The sequence below is a fragment of the Doryrhamphus excisus genome, chromosome 4 (genome assembly GCF_030265055.1).
Source record: "Doryrhamphus excisus isolate RoL2022-K1 chromosome 4, RoL_Dexc_1.0, whole genome shotgun sequence".
NCBI classification, from domain to species: domain Eukaryota; kingdom Metazoa; phylum Chordata; class Actinopteri; order Syngnathiformes; family Syngnathidae; genus Doryrhamphus; species Doryrhamphus excisus.
Window position 1 is genome coordinate 25,859,667 of NC_080469.1, and position 20,366 is coordinate 25,880,032.

At 46.1% G+C, this 20,366-nt stretch overlaps 3 protein-coding genes across 4 annotated transcripts; 1 reads left to right on the top strand and 2 right to left on the bottom strand.

Moving 5' to 3' along the window:
* The first annotated feature begins 39 nt into the window (after positions 1-39).
* LOC131127888 (serine/threonine-protein kinase N1-like) lies at positions 40-10,505 on the top strand. Its single transcript, XM_058070207.1, has 16 exons — positions 40-562; positions 682-892; positions 952-1,141; positions 2,388-2,650; positions 2,797-2,943; positions 3,016-3,091; positions 3,161-3,311; positions 3,394-3,508; positions 3,585-3,676; positions 3,751-3,927; positions 3,986-4,048; positions 4,120-4,196; positions 4,284-4,426; positions 6,076-6,183; positions 6,262-6,342; positions 7,333-10,505. Exons 2-16 carry the CDS (start codon positions 683-685, stop codon positions 7,588-7,590), a joined length of 2,151 nt encoding a protein of 716 aa, XP_057926190.1. The 5' UTR covers positions 40-562; position 682; the 3' UTR covers positions 7,591-10,505.
* On the bottom strand, positions 7,540-10,091 carry LOC131127903 (palmitoyltransferase ZDHHC12-B-like). Of its 2 annotated transcripts, XM_058070231.1 has the most exons (5): positions 8,879-10,088; positions 8,673-8,806; positions 8,443-8,526; positions 8,194-8,360; positions 7,540-8,127 (listed from the first exon to the last, which is right to left on the bottom strand). In XM_058070231.1, the coding sequence occupies exons 1-5, from the start codon at positions 8,961-8,963 to the stop codon at positions 7,812-7,814; spliced, it is 786 nt and encodes a 261-aa protein (XP_057926214.1). In that variant the 5' UTR covers positions 8,964-10,088; the 3' UTR covers positions 7,540-7,811. The 2 variants fall into 2 exon arrangements, with proteins under 2 accessions (XP_057926214.1, XP_057926213.1); XM_058070230.1 differs by having other exon boundaries at positions 7,540-8,360; positions 8,879-10,091.
* On the bottom strand, positions 10,374-17,926 carry slc25a25a (solute carrier family 25 member 25a). The gene is made up of 10 exons (XM_058070218.1): positions 17,646-17,926; positions 16,429-16,555; positions 15,616-15,703; positions 15,424-15,535; positions 14,935-15,093; positions 11,786-11,938; positions 11,608-11,715; positions 11,362-11,529; positions 11,141-11,285; positions 10,374-11,057 (listed from the first exon to the last, which is right to left on the bottom strand). Exons 1-10 carry the CDS (start codon positions 17,805-17,807, stop codon positions 10,873-10,875), a joined length of 1,407 nt encoding a protein of 468 aa, XP_057926201.1. The 5' UTR covers positions 17,808-17,926; the 3' UTR covers positions 10,374-10,872.
* Positions 17,927-20,366: the final 2,440 nt, after the last annotated feature.

Consider the following 20,366-nt stretch of genomic DNA (forward strand, 5'->3'; position numbering starts at 1 on the left):
AATTGTGTTTCAAAATAAAATAAATATTGTATGAAAAATAGTGATTTTCTTGAAAAATAATGATGTCCTTGATGTAAACATGCTATGCTCTAAAATGAAGTACTGCTATCCTATCATATTGTGTGTATACTGTATATGTAGAGTAAGTACTAGGTGTGTAGTACTGCTATACAGACAGGAGAGTAACAGAGACGTCATCTTGGCCGCGTCCAGTCAAGGTCATGATGAAGTAAATAGTGGTGGGGGGGGGGGGGGGGGGTGTCCTGGCTGTCCCAAAGACGGAGTGTTCCTGTTGGTGAGGGCGTGTGAGCATGTGGTCCGGTGGCGTCCAATGGCGAGGCTGGAAGCAGCCGACGGGACCCGGCATCATCAGCATCCGTCCTGGCAGCACCCCACCCCCCCCCTTCACTCCCTGTTTCCCTCCCTCCCCGAAGGAGAGGAGATGGGTTGTGGGATGAGGATGCAGCAGGAAGCGGACGCAGCGGGGACGCAGGCAGGAAGGAAGGACGGAAGGACGGGTCGGCTGTGATGTAGGAGAGCAGCATCATCAAGGAGAGTGAAGGTGGGAAGGAGGACCACCATCGTACCCGAGGTGGGACACCCGTCTTCTTCTTCTTCTTTGGTTGACTTTTTCAGTGTTGTTGTGTCCCCCCCCCCCCCCCATCCCCTCCCATCCCCCAGGATGTTGTCCACGGCGCAGCAGATGCTGCAGGACAGCCGCTCCAAGATGGAGCTCCTGCGGCTGCACATCACCAAAGCGGCCCAGGCGGGAGGCGCCGCCGACGCCCGCCTGGCCGAGCTGCGGCGCTACATGCAGCGAGAGCACGCCGCCTTGGAAGGGGCCAATGAAGTCCTCGGGCGAACCACGCCGGACCACGAGGCCCACACGGAGGTACGCTCGCTCAGCCGAACGGCAGCGCCCGCAAGTCTGACCTCTCGCCGCCGTCTCAGGCTCGGGTTCGAGCACGCGAGTCCTCCCAGAGGCTGGACCTGCTGCGTGCGTCCGTGGAGGCGTGCCTGCGGGACGGGGCGTCTCCGGACGGGACGGTCGGAGGTGGCGAAGCGCTCGGAGGAGCCGTCCGCTCTCCGGTCCGAGGGCGCTCGGCGGCCATCTTGTCCAGCAGACCCGCCTCACTAACGGGTAAGGAAATGATGATCATAGAGGAGAAAATAACTTATGAAATGATCTACTTTATTGAAGTATTATTTATAATTATGTATATTATGCAATAATTATATAATATTTGACATTGTTAATTACATTTTAATATTTTATACTTTATTGAAAATATTTTATTACAAATAAAAATTATACAATTATATACTTTATTTGAGAATTAATAATCATTTCAATTATGTACGTACATTTCTATTAAATAATTATATATAGAAAGATTTTTTGTAAATTAAAATAAGTTGGGCAAAATATCTACTTTATTTAAGTAGTATTTATAATTATGTAGTGTATAAAATTATTTGGATTTAAATATTTTATAATTATTCAAATTTTTTTTAATAAAAATATAATTTTATTATAATTAAATTGAACATTTAATAACATTTTACTTTATTAAAAATAATTGTAGTAAAAATAATTATTTGTGTCTACTTTATTTAAGTATTAATTACATATATTATGCAATAATTTATGTCATTTAACTATTTCATAACTTATTATATTTATACTTATTTATTAAAATATTAGTTATTTTATTAGAATTAAAGCCTCTATTTTATTAATTATTAATTATGTATATTATGCAATAATTTACACAATTTAACTATTTTTATACTATTATACTATTCTCATATTATACTTGATGGGAAATCATTTAATTAAAAGTAACAATTATAAAAACATGTACTTTATTAAAAGATGTATTATGCAAGTAATGAATTAAAATAAATATATATAGAAAGAAATGTTTTATTTTTATTATGATAACAATTGGGCAAAATCTACATTTACCTATGTTTAAGAATTATAAAAAAATTATGAATATTATGCAATTATTTATATAATTGTAATGTTTTATAATTATTTCTTACAATATTTGATTAAAAATAAAATATGAAATATGTATGTCTTATTCATAATTATGTATATTATGCAATAACTTAATAACTAATTAAATGTTGAATGTTTTGCTAACAGTTAGCATGGTAGCATCTAACAAGAAAGCACCAAGTCCCATAGTGTCCCTACGTCACGCCATGTGTGTATTTGCCTTTAGACATGAGTAAATTAGCTAAGATGCTAACGTTATTATGCTAGCACCTAGCAAGAGAGCCTCAAGTAATATAATCGACACTACTGCTAGTATTAGTATGTGTGTTAGTAGTGTTGCTAGTACTACTAGCAAGACAATTTGTTGTCGCTGCTTCAGGGAAGCTGGAGGTGAGGCTCCTTGGATGCGAGGACCTGATGTCCCCTCCGACTCACGTGGCCGGCGTCCCCACGGAAGAGGAGGACGATTCCCCTGGCGCCGCGATGCCTTCAGGTACGAGCGGCTGTCTGTCGGTGTCCCAACCAGAAGGGGCGGAGACCAGCGGCGTGCTGAGGCTGGACGGCAGGGTGGTGGACAGGACGCCCTGGGGGCCCGTGGGGAAGATGGCCTGGGATCACGCCTTCTCCATCCACCTGGACAGAGTCAGTACGCAGGCTTGTTGTCTGCACCACACGCCGTAGCCAAGCTCCTCCTGTTGGTTGAAATGATGACGTGAATAATAATGACCAGCAGGGGGAGACATTGCACACATTGTCAGTCCCTCTGATTGACCTTTGCTGCGCTGCAGTCCCAGGAGCTGGAGGTGGACGTCCTGTGGCGGGACAGGAAGCGCGTGTGCGGCCTGGCCTTCCTGCGACTGGAGGAGCTGCTGGACCGGGAGAAGACCTCCTCGGGGGTGTGGCGTCTGGAACCGCGAGGCCTCCTCCACGCCCGGGTGGGCTCGATGATGGATGATGATGTTTCACGGACATAGCGGTTTCATTTCCTGTCGTCTTGTCTTCTCAAGTTTGACCTCGTGGACGTGGCGGTGGAGCGTCAGCCCAGACTGAGACGTCAGCCGTGTGTTTTTACCAAGGAGAGAGGTACCCGCCCACCCTTTAGAGTAGTGGAACCTTTAGAGTAGTCCGTGTGCAGCTGGTACGTGTGTGTAGGTAAAAGATTTGTGCGAGCGGCTCAGCTGAACATGAACTTTTCCACGTGGGGTCACCTGATGATGAGCGTCCTTCCTCGCTACGCCTCCTTCAGCACGCTCGGCTCCGCCCTCGCCGCCAGGGTCGCGGCGTCCGAAGCAACGGCGCCGAGGTCGCCAGCGGTGATGCCGTGGACCGTCCGCCGAGAGGTTCTGTGTCCTGGCAGGTCATGTGATCTTTTGTCCCACGTGCAGCGAGGACACGGCCGTCGTCAGAGCTCCTCCCAGCCAGCAGGAGGCGACGCGGGACAGGATGCGCATGGAGGACCTGCAGTACGTGTCGGTGCTGGGTAGAGGTCACTTTGGGAAGGTAGGAGCGTCCTCTGGTCTGGTCTGGTCCGGTCTAGTCCGGTCCGGTCAGTCTGGGTGGGAAATGTTCTCCGCAGGTTCTGCTGGCCGAGTTCAAGAAGACGGGGAAGCTGTACGCCGTCAAAGCCTTGAAGAAGAGCGACATCCTCATGCGGGACGAGGTGGATAGGTGGGTGACGGACTCCGCCCTCCATCCCCCCACCCCCAGACCCAGCTCCGAGTGAGTGGTGTGGTCTTCCGCAGCCTGATGAGCGAGAAGAGAATCTTGGAGATGATCAACGTGTCCCGCCATCCCTTCCTGGTTCATCTCCACGGCTGCTTCCAGACGGGCGAGCACGTCTGCTTCGTCATGGACTACCTTCCCGGAGGGGACCTGATGATCCACATCCACAACAGGGCCTTCAGCGAGGCCCAGACCAGGTTGGTGGACTAAGTCCTTCCCGCCGGTCTGTCCCTGTGATGCCGGACTCTTCCTCAGGTTCTACTCGGCCTGCGTGGTCCTGGCTCTGGAGTTCCTGCACCTCAACAAGATCATCTACCGGTAGGTGGGGCACATGGGGGGAGAGGGGGGGTGTCTTTATCGCCCCCTCACCGCCGGGTCCGCCCTCACAGGGACCTCAAGCTGGACAACCTGCTGATGGACGCCGACGGCTTTGTCAGAATGACCGACTTTGGACTTTGTAAAGAAGGTGGTCTGCCTTCTGGGAGCCGTCTTCATGGTCCCCCTGACCCCGACCCCTAACCCCGACTGATGGCTTTTTTTTCATCCTGGCCAGGGATGGGACACGGAGATCGGACGGCCACCTTCTGCGGCACGCCCGAGTTTCTGGCGCCGGAGGTCCTCACGGATGACGACTACACACGGGCCGTGGACTGGTGGGGGATGGGCGTACTCATCTACGAGATGCTGGTGGGCCAGGTGGGTCTACTGCTCTATATTATGGTATATACTCGACTTATGGTATATACTCTACTTATGGTATATACTCTTACCTACTGTATATTACCGTATATACTCTACTTATGGTATATACTCTTACCTACTGTATATTACCGTATATACTCTACTTATGGTATATACTCTTACCTACTGTATATTACCATATATACTCTACTTATGGTATATACTCTTACCTACTGTATATTACCATATATACTCTACTTATGGTATATACTCTTACCTACTGTATATTACCGTATATACTCTACTTATGGTATATACTCTTACCTACTGTATATTACCATATATACTCTACTTATGGTATATACTCTTACCTACTGTATATTACCGTATATACTCTACCTGCTCTATATCACATGGTATATACTCTACCTGCTGTATATACTCTACCTACTGTATATTACAGTATATACTCTACCTACTGTATATACTCTACCTAGTACTGTATATCACAGTATATACTCTACCTACTGTATATTACAGTATGTACTCTACCTAGTACTGTATATCACGGTATATACTCTACCTACTGTATATTACAGTATGTACTCTACCTAGTACTGTATATCACGGTATATACTCTACCTACTGTATATACTCTACCTACTGTATATTACGGTATATACTCTACCTACTGTATATACTCTACCTACTGTATATTACGGTATATACTCTACCTACTGTATATTACAGTATGTACTCTACCTAGTACTGTATATCACGGTATATACTCTACCTACTGTATATACTCTACCTACTGTATATCATGGTATATACTCTACCTACTGTATATACTCTACCTAGTACTGTATATCACGGTATATACTCTACCTACTGTATATTACGGTATATACTCTACCTACTGTATATACTCTACCTACTGTATATACTCTACCTAGTACTGTATATCACGGTATATACTCTACCTACTGTATATACTCTACCTAGTACTGTATATCACAGTACATACCCTACCTATAAATACAGTATCAGGAGTAAAAAAAAGCGGTAGTATTGTGAGAGTAAAGTGGTACATTTAGGAGTAAAAAAGCGGTAGTATTGTGAGAGTTAAGTGGTACATGTAGGAGTAAAAAAGCGGTAGTATTGAGAGAGTAAAGTGGTACATGTAGGAGTAAAAAAAGCAATAGTATTGTGAGAGTAAAGTGGTACATTTAGGAGTAAAAAAACGGTAGTATTGTGATAGTTAAGTGGTACATTTAGGAGTAAAAAAGCGATAGTATTGTGAGAGTAAAGTGGTACGTGTAGGAGTAAAAAAGCGGTAGTATTGTGAGAGTAAAGTGGTACATTTAGGAGTAAAAAAGCGGTAGTATTGTGAGAGTAAAGTGGTACGTTTAGGAGTAAAAAAGCGGTAGTATTGTGAGAGTAAAGTGGTACATTTAGGAGTAAAAAAGCTGTAGTATTGTGAGAGTAAAGTGGTACATTTAGGAGTAAAAAAGTGACAAATGTACACGTGACTTTTCCACAAGCCAACTGGTGATGATGATGATGTATCTATCATATAGTATCAAGTACATTTGGGCCTACATAGACTGCTATGATATGTTGTGATGCCCTCTGTGCATGGTCCCTGATGACGCCTGGGCTAGTCTCCCTTCCTGGGCGAGGACGAGGAGGAGGTGTTTGACAGCATCGTCAACGATGACGTGCAGTACCCACCAGCGCTTCCCGCCGACGCCGTGACCATCATCCAGAAGGTGACCACTTGGGGGGGTCGGGGGGGGGGCCTTGAAGGTGACCCAAGGCTGCTTTCTTTCTTTGGTTTTGGCGGGCAGCTGCTGAAGAAGAACCCGCTGAAGAGGCTCGGCGCCGGAGAGAGAGACGCCAGCGAGTTGAAAGGAGAGGAATACTTTCAGGTAAGCGGCCAGGAAAAAACTGCTATGGTACTGCTATGCTAATGTTAGCATATAAGCATTATTCATATATTAACATTAGCATAGCAGTATTAATATACAAACAATGCTAATATGCTAACATTAGCATAGCAGTATTTCTATCCATTTTCTTCGACACATATATTAAGACTTTATGTGCACTATTATGTTACATGTTAGCATGCTAACATTAGTGTTAGCATGCTAAAGTAAACATACAAGCATTGTTTATATATTAACATTAGCATAGCAGTATTTGTATCCATTTTCCTAGGTCGACACATAAAGACTTAGCACTATTATGTTACATGTTAGCATGCTAACATTAGCGTAAAAGTAAGCATATAAGCATTGTTTATATATTAACATTAGCATAGCAGTATTTTTGTTCATTTTCTCAGGTCGACACACATATACTTAGGACTATTATGTTACATGTTAGCATGCTAACATTAGCGTAAAAGTAGGCATATCTCAGGTCGACGCATATATACTTAGAACTATGTTACATGTTAGCATGCAAACGTTAGGGTTAGGATGCTAAAGTACGCATATAAGCATTGTTTATATACCAACATTAGCATAGCAGTATTTGTATCCATTGTCTTAGGTCGACACATATATATATAGACTCAGCACGATTATGTCACATGTTAGCATTTCTAGCATGCTAACATTAGCAAAGATGCATTTTTAGCCGTTTTTATAGCCAGGTACACCGCTATTATGCTAACGTAAGTATCTGTCGTCATAACAGAGTGGCTTGCCATGATGGGCATGCCTTAATTACACTAAAAAAAATGCAACATAATTAATGAACTAAATTAACGTGTTAATTTTGCCAGCCCTAGTAATTAGAAGAATAAAGTGGTACGTTTACTTGTGAATTTGTGTTCCGTATTGGTGGCGTATGGCGTGACGTAATGGTGCAAGGCTTCCCGACTCCCAAGTGTGTCCCTGCTGGACTTCCAGGACGTGGACTGGGACGCTCTGCTGGCCAAGAAGGTGAAGCCTCCTTTCCTGCCGTCCATCAAAGATTGGGCCGACGTCAGCAACTTCGACGAGGACTTCACCAGACTGCAGCCCGTCCTGTCCCCGCCCGCCGAGCCCGGGGTCCTGTCGGCCGAGCAGCAGGGCGCCTTCGCCGACTTTGACTTTTGCGCGGCCGAGGCGGGATCGGCGGCCGCCGACACGGACGCTTCCAGCAATTCTTCCGCTCGCTTTGACTGACCCGAGAAGCGTGACAAGCTCCGCCCACTGCCGCGACCCGCCACGTGAACTGCCGCATGGCCACAGAGCCAGAGCCGTCCTGATAGATGTAGTCCATGCTCCACATGTGCTTTATTAATTTCATAAGGGGGCGTGTCCATGAGTAAAGGCCGTGGCTGTGAACGAATGAAACGAAGCATCTACTTCCTGTGTTGCCGTGCGTCCCGTGCGCGTACCTGGAGTCAGACGGGGTCGTGGGTGTTCCTGTGGTAGACCTGCTCCCACGCCACCGCCCCGCAGGCGCAGAAGAAGTCCCACAGGTTGCAGAGGACGCCGCGGTCGAAGGGGTTGTCCTCGTCGGCGCGCTCCCTCAGGTAGGCGATCCTGTGGCGGGACATGAACTCCCAGGTGGTGCGGTTGATGGACACCAGGTAGACGTGGCAGCCCAGCAGCACCGCCACCACCGCCGCCATGACGCCCGCCACGCACAGCGCCGCCAGCAGGAAGCCGTTGCCGCGCAACCACGACTCCCAGGTGCCGGAGGGGGAGATGCCAGACCTGCCGTGGGGACAAGGTGCGTTTGAGGGAGGCGGGCCGGGTGAGAGCGGGCGTCGGCGTACGTACAGCGCCACCTGCAGGGCCCACAGCAGCGCCAGCAGCTGCACGGCGAGGTAGACCACGAACCAGCGGTGGTTCCTCTCGCCCACGCAGTTCTCGATCCAGGGGCAGTGGTGGTCGAAGCGACGCACGCAGCGTTTGCACGTCTGACAGTGCTTGGCTCTCATTGGCTGCTGCTCCCACACACAGGAAGACAGACACCGTGGAGTACATTCAACACGTATCCGCCATGCTGCTCTCTTCTACGCCCCCTACCTGCAGCAGACAGAAGCCGCAACGCCGTAGACGAGGCGCCGTGGAGGCCTGAGGCATCATGGACTCTGTCTCCAGATCTGAATCCTACACACGACACGTGCACACGCGCTCTTTCATCATTGGCCACTGTTCAAATCGTCCATTGTTTGTCTATAGGTGCACTGTGATTGGCTGCTAATGCTAATGAATGGGAAACTGCATTTGGGGGTCTCTTGGTGGGTGTCCCTCACCTTCACAGTGTCAGAGAGGACGAATCCGGGGTCCATGAGGGACACGGCAAAGTACAGGAGCACTGAAAGCACCACCAGGAGGAAGAAAAGAACCGGAAGCAGCAGTTCCCCACGCTCCTCGCACTGACGCAGATCTGCACCCAATACAAGACCATAAACATTTCATCGCTTTTATTTTGTATCAAAAGACTAATGTAAACACTTACCAGTGTTGTGTACGAACAGAATCAGGGTTATAACCCACGTTAGTACGGTATGTGAGGCCCGAACTAGGAACCCGGTCCGGAACATGTCCTGAACCGTTTTCGTCTTACATATAAATCAACTATCTGAACACTTTTCATTCATGTGTGTTCATTCAGCACACGGCTAGCACGCTAGCTAGCTAGCTAACCACAGGCCCCGCTTCAAGCTTTTACACGACATAACCCTGACGCAAAGGTAAAGGCAGTAAAAACAAAGTCGTTGTATTGGCTTAGTTATATTTCATTTCAGCTAACCGCCGCGCATTTGTGAGCTTAGCGCACATTAAGCGTCCTTCCACTTCCGTGTTGTCGTACGGGTACCTGCTAGCTAGCGAGCTAACCACGGGCTTCGCTTCCCGCCGTTATACGATATAACTGTAACGCAAATGTGAAAGCTGCTCGCTTAAAACATTAACTCAGTCTTTGCTTAGTTCTATTCTATGTTCTTAGTTCTATTTGCCGCTCGTTTGTGAACTAAAACGCGGCATTGTTTCATCGCATATTAAGCGTCCATTCACTTCCGTGTTGTCGTACGGGTACCTGCTAGCTAGCGAGCTAACCACGGGCTTCGCTTCCCGCCGTTATACGACATAACTGTGACGCAAATGTGAAAGCTGCTCGCTTAAAACATTAACTCAGTCTTTGCTTAGTTCTATTCTATGTTCTTAGTTCTATTTGCCGCCCGTTTGTGAGCTAAAACGCGGTATTGTTCAATCATCGCATAATAAGCGTCCATCCACTTCCGTGTTGTCGTACGGGTACCTGCTAGCTAGCGAGCTAACTACGGGCCTCGCTTCCTGCCGTTATACGACATAACTGTGACGCAAATGTAACATTAACATAGTTAACATAGGCTGAGTTCTATTCCAGCTACTTGCCGCCCGTTTGTGAGTGAGCTAAACGCGGCGCTGTTTCAACGCATATTAAGCTTCCCTCTACTTCCGTGTTGTCGTACGGGAACCCGCGATGGACAAAATACGCACAGGCCAAATGGCACTTTAACACGTGACACCGCTTTTTGTATTGCCCCGTTAAACCTCCAAGTGTCCAATATAGCTGCTCGTCTTGAATATAAAATTATATACTTGATCATTAAGAGTCATAATAAGCGTTTGCAGGATTAATTCGGATTTTTATGTGGTTCTTTTCTGCTTTAGAGGCAGCATTGTGTAGCAGGTCCTATTGACAGTCATTCCAAGTCACGTGACACAAGCACGGTTGATGACGTTTCACCAAAGCTTCTAGTCATCTCCATAAATGTGAAGAATGTTTGCGCTTGAATCAGCAGGACTCCCGAGACAGATTTAACAAGATTTTGCATTTATTTGCATGAAAATAGCTCTTAAAATACTAAAAAAAAATAATAATTCTCTCCAAAAGAAGAATGTGTAATACCTGGACTGCTGTGACATTCAGAGGCTCTTCCAGCAAAGATTAAAGTGCAATGTGTTGCTCATTCTTTTTTTTTTTTCTCTAAGCCCTTGAGTCACCAAGTAGGTGGGGGGGGCTTCTCCCCCCCATAGTGATATTTAGGAAGCATGATACATTAGTGTCGTCCGTCCCCCGTGGATCAAGGCCATTCCAGATACAGTGTGCAGCATTTATCTCCTCCTCGTGGATAAAAGCAATAAATACAGGAAGGAAATAAATAGTGTGCAGTCATTCAGGACGGGGTGGGGGTGGGGGGGCACAATCATGTCTTCCGACGCCACAGTAATAAAAATAAGCTTTGATGTCGGCATCCAAAGTGTCGGTAGAAACATTTGGTCCTGAACTTGCAGCGGCATCGGCGTGCCGTGCGGCTGCGATGCTAAATAGCAGCGCTCCTCCACGTCCTCCATCTTGGCATTCCCAAACCCGCGTGTCCCTTCTCGCCTTTCATCAGCGAACATTCACAGAATGAGATCAGGGATTCCGGCGGGTGGCCCGGGAGAGGCAGCGAGGGTGGGTGTGGCTCAGCGCGAGGTGACACCCAGATGCGTCTTGAGGTGCTCGTAGACCACGTAGCTGATGCTGACCGCGGGAATGACTTTAAGCAAGTTGGGGGCCAGGCCCCTGTAGAGCCCCGACGGGCCCTCCGCCTGCAGGATTTGCTTGAAGAGGCCCGTCATGGTGGCCTGCTGGCCGCCGCCGTTTGCCGCTGCACGGGAGAAAAAGGGGCGGGGTCATGTCGTGTTGTTGTCTGCGTGTTACGGTGTTGCGGTGCGGAGGACGCGGACTCACCCTGTGCTTGCATGCGGGTGCGGACGAGGGCGAGCGGATAGCTGGTCAGCTGACCGCAGGTGCTGGACACGGTGCCGCAGGCCAGCAGCACCACCACGCCGGGGTCGCTGGTGCCGTGCTGCTGCAGGTAGCGGTTCTTCAGGGTCTTGGTGGAGACGAAGCGGCAAAGGTGAAGGCCACGTTTGCGGGGCGGGATGAGGAAAAAGGAGGAGGAGCCTCACCTCGTAGACGGCCAGGTCGATGCCGGCGTAGGGGATGATGCCCAGCATGTTGGGGAGGTAGCCCTTGTAGAAGGCCGCCAGTCCTTCCCTACGGAGGATCTGCTTGGCGCAGTCCGAGATGCCGGCGTACTGACCCGTGGTCCTCAGAGCCAGCCGTGTCTTCAGCACCTGGCGTGGAAGCAAAAAAGGTTGAAACCATGACGGCGCAAAGGACACGCCGGTAAAAAAAAATGGAGCGGCGCCGACCTCCATGGGGTAGATGGCGCTCTGGGCGATGACGCCGGCCAGAGATCCGGCCGCAAAGCGTTCCAGGATGCTGAGCGTGGCCTTGTCGCCGGCGATCAGACGTTTGATCTGCACAGAGGAAGGAGCGGCGTTGGAGAGGCGGAATGTGGGCGGCACACGTGCGGCGCCCGGCTCGTACCTGCTCGTAGGCCATGAACTTGAGGGCGGACTCGGGAGCGATTTTGATGATGTTGACGCCGTTGCCTCGCCACAGCGACCTCACCCCGCCCTCTTTGATCATCTGCGTCAGGCCGCTCATGATGCACATGCTGTTGCTCCTGGAGCCGTACACCTACACACACACACACACACACACACACAAGATGCGGTCAATGCTGTTGCCACGGCGACAGGTCGATCACTTGAACAAGGCCACTTCACGTCATGACCCGGGCGAGCGCGTCAATGGCGAACGGAGGCCGTGGATGACGCAACGTGCGGTCTGCTGCTGCGCCGCCATTGGCTGCGCCGAGCCTGGACTTTGAGCGTTCCCGCTCTGTAAACATTAACCCGCCGTTACGAAAGAGTCGGGAGTTCAGTGGGACTCGGACACGGCTTATCTGGGTGCCAACCAGTCACCTCCGTGCCAATTAGGACAGATAAGACGCTCCACTTATCCACCGTGAGGACTCTGACCCCAGAGTCGGGTCGGCGTTCCCGTACCGCCCTTTCCTTGGCACTACCCAGACATGAACGGCTGTGGAATATTATATATGATTATATATATATATATATTATTATATTAAGTCAATACTGAGAAGAGCAGCTTTAATCTTACAGGAATAAAGTCCAAATATTGAGTCCATTTGACCAGAATAATGTCCACATATTTGATTTCCAAGTGAAAATCAGGTTGGGAAAATGTATAACACGGGAATAAAGCCCAACCACCACGGGAATAAACTACAACCCATGACAGGAATAAACTACAACGGGAATAAAGCCCAACCACCATGGCAATAAAGTCAAAGGACGGGAATAAAGCCCAACTACGACGGGAATAAAGCCCAACCACCACGGGAATAAACTACAACCTACGACAGGAATAAACTACAACGGGAATAAAGCCCAACCACCATGGCAATAAAGTCAAAGGACGGGAATAAAGCCCAACTACGACGGGAATAAAGCCCAACCACCACGGGAATAAACTACAACCTACGACAGGAATAAACTACAACGGGAATAAACTACAACCCACAACAGGAATAAACTACAACAGGACTAAAGCCCAACCACCACAGGAATAAACTACAACCCACAACAGGAATAAACTACAACGGGAATAAAGCCCAACCACCACGAGAATAAAGTCAAAGGACAGGAATAAAGCCCAACCACCACGGGAATAAACTACAACGGGAATAAACTACGACGGGAATAAAGCCCAACCACCACAGGAATAAAGTCAAAGGACAGGACTAAAGCCCAACCACCACGGGAATAAACTACAACTCACAACAGGAATAAACTACAACGAGAATAAAGCCCAACCACCGCGGGAATAAAGTCAAAGGACAGGAATAAAGCCCAACCACCACGGGAATAAACTACAACCCATGACAGGAATAAACTACAACGGGAATAAAGCCCAACCACCATGGCAATAAAGTCAAAGGACGGGAATAAAGCCCAAATACAACGGGAATAAAGCCCAAATACGACGGGAATAAAGCCCAACCACCACGGGAATAAACTACAACCCATGACAGGAATAAACTACAACGAGAATAAAGCCCAACCACCATGGCAATAAAGTCAAAGGACGGGAATAAAGCCCAAATACAACGTGAATAAAGCCCAAATACGACAGGAATAAAGCCCAACCACCACGGGAATAAACTACAACCCATGACAGGAATAAACTACAACGGGAATAAACTACAACGGGAATAAAGCCCAACCACCATGGCAATAAAGTCAAAGGACGGGAATAAAGCCCAACTACGACGGGAATAAAGCCCAACCACCACGGGAATAAACTACAACCTACGACAGGAATAAACTACAACGGGAATAAACTACAACCCACAACAGGAATAAACTACAACAGGACTAAAGCCCAACCACCACAGGAATAAACTACAACCCACAACAGGAATAAACTACAACGGGAATAAAGCCCAACCACCACGAGAATAAAGTCAAAGGACAGGAATAAAGCCCAACCACCACGGGAATAAACTACAACGGGAATAAACTACGACGGGAATAAAGCCCAACCACCACAGGAATAAAGTCAAAGGACAGGACTAAAGCCCAACCACCACGGGAATAAACTACAACTCACAACAGGAATAAACTACAACGAGAATAAAGCCCAACCACCGCGGGAATAAAGTCAAAGGACAGGAATAAAGCCCAACCACCACGGGAATAAACTACAACCCATGACAGGAATAAACTACAACGGGAATAAAGCCCAACCACCATGGCAATAAAGTCAAAGGACGGGAATAAAGCCCAAATACAACGGGAATAAAGCCCAAATACGACGGGAATAAAGCCCAACCACCACGGGAATAAACTACAACCCATGACAGGAATAAACTACAACGAGAATAAAGCCCAACCACCATGGCAATAAAGTCAAAGGACGGGAATAAAGCCCAAATACAACGTGAATAAAGCCCAAATACGACAGGAATAAAGCCCAACCACCACGGGAATAAACTACAACCCATGACAGGAATAAACTACAACGGGAATAAACTACAACGGGAATAAAGCCCAACCACCATGGCAATAAAGTCAAAGGACGGGAATAAAGCCCAACTACGACGGGAATAAAGCCCAACCACCACGGGAATAAACTACAACCTACGACAGGAATAAACTACAACGGGAATAAACTACAACCCACAACAGGAATAAACTACAACAGGACTAAAGCCCAACCACCACAGGAATAAACTACAACCCACAACAGGAATAAACTACAACGGGAATAAAGCCCAACCACCACGAGAATAAAGTCAAAGGACAGGAATAAAGCCCAACCACCACGGGAATAAACTACAACGGGAATAAACTACGACGGGAATAAAGCCCAACCACCACAGGAATAAAGTCAAAGGACAGGACTAAAGCCCAACCACCACGGGAATAAACTACAACTCACAACAGGAATAAACTACAACGAGAATAAAGCCCAACCACCGCGGGAATAAAGTCAAAGGACAGGAATAAAGCCCAACCACCACGGGAATAAACTACAACGGGAATAAACTACGACGGGAATAAAGGCCAACTACGACCTTGCTAGACCCCCAGGCGGACCCTCCTTACCTGCATCATGACTTTGACCCGGTCCAGCGGGGCGGTGCACGTCCTGGACACGGCGCCGGCTCCGCCCCCGGCCACCAGGTGGCGCCACCACATGCCGCTCTGCCTCTCCTCCTCGGTGAAGTCGTCTGGAACCATCAGGTTCTCGCCCACGTCGAAGATCTGGTCAGAGGGCAAAGAAACATTCCTGAGGGTGCGATGCGTGGAGCCTTGGCGTTTTTGGCGGATCGTGGGGAGGACGCGGTCCCGGTGAGGCCGTGTGATGTAACATGTGAAAACGGACGCCATCTCGCCTTTCATCGGCTGAGATGCTCCTGGCCTTTGACGCCATTCTTCAGGCACCGCAGACTTTGACACGCTTACGTAACGGCTCAGCGTATCACTCACACATAATCCGCTAAAGCTCATGTGGTGCTGACGCACATCGTATCCGAGGCCGCTAATGGCGGCCATGAAGGTGTAAATGATCTGCAGGAGAGACCCTGGACTGACCGTGGAGTGTTTCCAGTACAGGATGATCTCCGGGATGCTCTCCGTCTCCTCCGGCGTGGGGTACCTGCTCCACTCTTTACTGCTGATGGTCATCATGCCGTTCTTGTCCATGCTTGGGACAAACAAAAAGCAGCGCGTTAAAACCCCCGACACCCAAACGCAAACAGCGACCGCAACGGCGAGGCCGACTACCTGTGCAGCGCCTTCTCTGCCAGGCGAGGCGAAATGTGCACGCCGATGTCCTGAAGGGACCGCACGAACTCCCTGGTTTCTACTCCACCTTCACAAACGGGAAGAAGGAACATGAGCTGGAAATACTTTTTGGATTCTTTCGAAAAAAAATAAAAAATACAAAAAAAGAATTTTAACCCTTATTTATTATTTGGTATATTCTTGTCAGTGTATTTTTTACTTGAATATTTCAAAGAATTTAAATATTTTTTTAAATAGGGTAAGATATTTATTTTTAATATTATTATTTAATATTATTATTTAATATTAGTATTTATTATTATTATTTAATATTATTATTTAATATTATTTTAAGATTTTTGTAAAATATTTTTAGCTAGAATATATTTTAAGCCTTTTGTATTTACCATTGTGACTTTTTTTTTTTACTTAAATTTATATTAATTTAAACATTTTATTGGTTTTAAATAAGTGCCTTTGTCAATTTTGACGTAAAAGTTCTTATTTTTGTCATCAAAATTCAAGAATAAAAAAGTGAAAATACGTGTAATTATCATAAAATAAATAATGAAAACATAAAAATAATACAAATAAAAATAAATAAATAATAGAAAATAATAAATAAATAATAAAAAATAAAAGGTGTGATTTTAATATGCTTCCACCGGTACAGGCGGCCCTTTGAGAGGAACCAGAACGACGTGGCCCACACAAAGGCAAGCCAGTTTGACGCCCCTGCACTAAAATTTAAGGGGGACCCATCAAGCCCTCCCACTTCCCCAACCTCATAGTGTTAAAACGACGGGAGCTCACCGGCATGCTTCTTGTCCAGACTCTTGACCACCAACTTCAAGTCCTTCTCGTAGTCCTGCAGATAGTGCACAAACTCCTCAAAGTCCAGCTGGCCGTCAGACTGGTTTGGCTCCCTCTTCAAGGTTTTCTGGAGATGAAAGCCACACTCAGACGTTCAGAATAAAGCATACACACCAAATTCACTTCGGGGTTCGGAGTCTGGAGGCGCCCCCCCCTCCAAGTGACCTATTTGCCAGGTGTCTGATCTCCTCACATGACACCGTAACGTCCTGTTCTCCAACTCGACCTGGTCTATCTTTGACCTCAAAGCCTCCGTGGCCCGCCAACTCCTGTAATCCCGTCTGAGCACCGGGCCTCCCGGACTAAATCAAGACCGGGTCGCTGGCACTTTTATGTCATATGTGCCTGCGCAGATACCCGACCCGAGTGTCACGCTGGAATAACACGCATGGTCTCGCAGGCCGGAGCGGGTCACCTGTCAGCAAAACGGGGGTTCTAGGAACCAATTTGGGAACTTTTTATTATTAAAATGCATATGATAACATCTTCGGGGTGCAGCAACAGTGGTTTTAATGTTGTTGTTTTTTTTTTTTACAAAATCACATACACTCGAATATTTCTTTTTTTACCATTTTTAAAAACATTTTTTAAATTAATGCATTATTTTTAATGTGCAAATTAGACAAAATATTTTGTAAAAATAACTTATCAAATCCAAAAATAATCATCATTAAAATATTTGAATGATTTTATTTTTAACCATGTATTTTTTATGTATTAAATTGATGAAATTGAATAAAATATGAAATTGAATGCTTTTTTTTTTTACTGTTAAAAGCCGGTACTTCAAGCCGTGACGTCACGAAGCATAAGGAAAGAGAATTCCTTGAAAAAGTGGAGTCAAATGCCCAAATGTCTTCAAACATAAAACACGCAGAATTAGACTCGAGTAATTGTTGCATTTTAATGACAACATATGCGTTTCTATAAAGTCAAAAGTCACAATTTCTGGCAAATAATGCTATCGTGGCAAGCAGTGCGGCCTAGTCGTAAAGGCCTCATGCTAAACTAAGCTAATTTTACCGGCCGGCACGCCCGACCACACTGAGACAAGAAACTGCGTGGAAACGCGAATGGGACTAGAAAGGAAACACATTTAAGTGCAAAAAACGACATAGGGAGTAGTAAATAATATCAGATGAGCTTTTTCACACTACCTTCCGCCATCGTTGATACGCTGAAAACTCCTGAGACGGCAGAAACACGCTCAGTTTGGTGAAGAGCGAGTTGAGCTCGGAAGGGAGCCCGTTCGACTCGAAGTAATCCACTTCCACCGGGTCGGAGTTGGACACTGGGACGTAAAGGCACAGGGCGAGCATGTTTGGTTCCGGTAAGTGTCAAAAAAAATACAATAAATAAATAAATTAGGGGGAGCCCACAGCACTTCCCGCCGGTGGAGTGAAATGCCGGTTCCTCACAAGAAGCCGGCTTCTAAAGAATGTCGACTCCACCACGCCCCTTCCTGGAATATTGACGCCTCATTGGTTGGCCTCGACGTCCCGCCTTTCGAACACGACGTCCTTTTACTACTGGCCAATCGAAAAGGCTTCTCATTGAAGGGCTCGGCTTAGTCCCGCCTTTCCGTTGCGTAAGGGATGGAGCCATAGTGGACCAATCGAGAGCTCGATTCTGTGTCAAAGATGAACCAATCACCGGTGTCCTTTCATTCAAAAGCGGACAGAAGTCGCCATTGTAGTTGCTTGGCAGTACAAGCATTAATACGTCAATGAAAACATACATTTCTGTATTTTTCATGCTTTTTAATGATATTCTTTCTATGCTTTGGTCTCGGAAATTAATCAGGTGGGAACTTTATTTGCCTTGCAAGTACGTTATGTCACTTTTAGTGTCTGTAAGGATTAACAGGGTAGAAAAAACAGAAGGTCCAAAAGCCAAAAAAAGATGCAGAGTGAACAACAGTGCCAAGGTTGTACACTTAGGCGCTAAATGACGTCACGCACGGCGTCCTGACGCAAACGCACTTTGACCTGCAGGCTCAGACAAACATGCGGGTAAAGGTGAGAGGTCAGGTCCTTTCTGCCAAAACATGTTTTGTTTTGACCCAGCTAGCAGCCGAGTGCACTTTATGCTGTTTGTCTGCTGGTTAATTATGACACAGGAAGTCAACACCTTGGGGTGTTAATGAATGACGACCTTTGTTTTTGACGCTTGTACTAGCCCGCTACTATCCTCTATCCTGTTCCCTCTGTGCCTCTGTCGCAACCCCGCACCAATATATTTACAACAATTGACATTGCTAATGTTAGCATGACAGCCATTCTAACACGTAGCATAACAGTGGTAAGTGTCTAGCTAGGAAAATGCTACTATGTTAACGTTCGCATGCTAATGTTCACATTGTAATGTTCACACATGTCTCCCTAAGATGGATAAAAATGCTACTATGCTAATGTTAACATGCTAGAAATGCTCATGTTAGCATGCTAACATTACAGTGGTGTTTGTAAATGTTTAAAAATGCTACTATGCTAATGTTAACATGCTAGAAATGAAATATGAAATGTTAGCATGTTAGCCATGCTAATTCTGCATGTTTCCATGTAGCATAATAGTCCAAAGTCTGCTACTATGCTAATGTTAACATGCTAGAAATGCTAATGTTAGCATGCTAACATTACAGTGGTGTTTGTAACTGTTTTAAAATGCTACTATGCTAATGTTAACATGCTAGAAATGAAATATGAAATGTTAGCATGTTAGCCATGCTAATTCTGCATGTTACCATGTAGCATAATAGTCCAAAGTCTGCTACTATGCTAATGTTAACATGCTAGAAATGCTAATGTTAGCATGCTAACATTACAGTAGTGTTTGTAAATGTTTAAAAATGCTACTATGCTAATGTTAACAGAAATGAAATATGAAATGTTAGCATGCTGGCAATGCTAATTCTGCATGTTACCATGTAGCATAATAGTCCTAAGTCTGCTATTATGCTAATGTTAGCAATGCTAACATGCTTACGTTAGCATGCTAGCAATGCTAACAATAGCACTTTAGACTTTCCTATCTCCTAATTAGGACCTTTGAGCTGATATTTTAACGTATTATCTCATAATTATGACTTTTTTATCTTCTAATGACATTCTTTTGTCATAATTTTGTTTTTCACTCCACTACATTCCCAAGTTATGAATACATATCTCTCCAAATATATGGCTTTTCTATTTCCTTCCATCCAATAGTTATGATGTCATAAAGGAAGATGTTTTGTTGGATTATAAAAGACGAACCTAGAAGATCATCTATAGTGGGAAGACGCTCAACATCATGACTTTATTCCCGTAATATCGGGACTTTATTCCCATAATATCAGGACTGTATTCCCATAATATCATGACTTTATTCCCATAATATCAGGACTTTATTGCCATAATATCATGACTCTATTCCCACAATATGAGGACTTTATTCCAACTTTATTGACAAATAATGTATTGTGATTGTGATATAAGCATGGCCACACCGTGTCTAGTGTTATCGGGCTCAGGAAGACTGCCGCCATCTGGTGGCTGAAGGTAAGATTACAGCAAGGATGGCTGGTGTTGTCTTTCACAAAGGAGAAGAGCTCCGTACACCACGTGTCCCTTCCCTCGTGTCTGTATGTGTGTGTTCCACCGCTTGTTATGGGCATGCCTCCAAGGCACAGCAGCCCTATCAATATTTCTTTTTTTCTTTAGCTGTTATTAGTATGGGCATGCACTACAAAGCAGCAGTAGGTGGGGGCTTCGCAATGCAGACCAGCCAAGACCACAAGAAGGTCCCTAGATGCTACTTGATGCTATGTTGCTAGGTGCTAGCATGCTAGTTGATAGCATGTTAGCACCTAGCAACATAGCATTTCAGCTAATTTACTC

Coding starts and splice junctions, on each gene's coding strand:
- LOC131127888 (XM_058070207.1), top strand. CDS start 683: ATGTTGTCCACGGCGCAGCAGATGCTGCAGGACAGCCGCTCCAAGATG. Junction 893..951: donor ACCACGAGGCCCACACGGAG/GTACGCTCGCTC, acceptor CCGCCGTCTCAG/GCTCGGGTTCGAGCACGCGA. Junction 4,427..6,075: donor ACGAGATGCTGGTGGGCCAG/GTGGGTCTACTG, acceptor CGCCTGGGCTAG/TCTCCCTTCCTGGGCGAGGA.
- LOC131127903 (XM_058070230.1), bottom strand. CDS start 8,963: ATGTTCCGGACCGGGTTCCTAGTTCGGGCCTCACATACCGTACTAACG. Junction 8,807..8,878: donor TCTGTTCGTACACAACACTG/GTAAGTGTTTAC, acceptor TATTGGGTGCAG/ATCTGCGTCAGTGCGAGGAG. Junction 8,361..8,442: donor GCGGCTTCTGTCTGCTGCAG/GTAGGGGGCGTA, acceptor GTGTGGGAGCAG/CAGCCAATGAGAGCCAAGCA.
- slc25a25a (XM_058070218.1), bottom strand. CDS start 17,807: ATGCTCGCCCTGTGCCTTTACGTCCCAGTGTCCAACTCCGACCCGGTG. Junction 11,530..11,607: donor GCGCCATCTACCCCATGGAG/GTCGGCGCCGCT, acceptor CTTCCACGCCAG/GTGCTGAAGACACGGCTGGC. Junction 11,286..11,361: donor TCGACCTGGCCGTCTACGAG/GTGAGGCTCCTC, acceptor GTCTCCACCAAG/ACCCTGAAGAACCGCTACCT.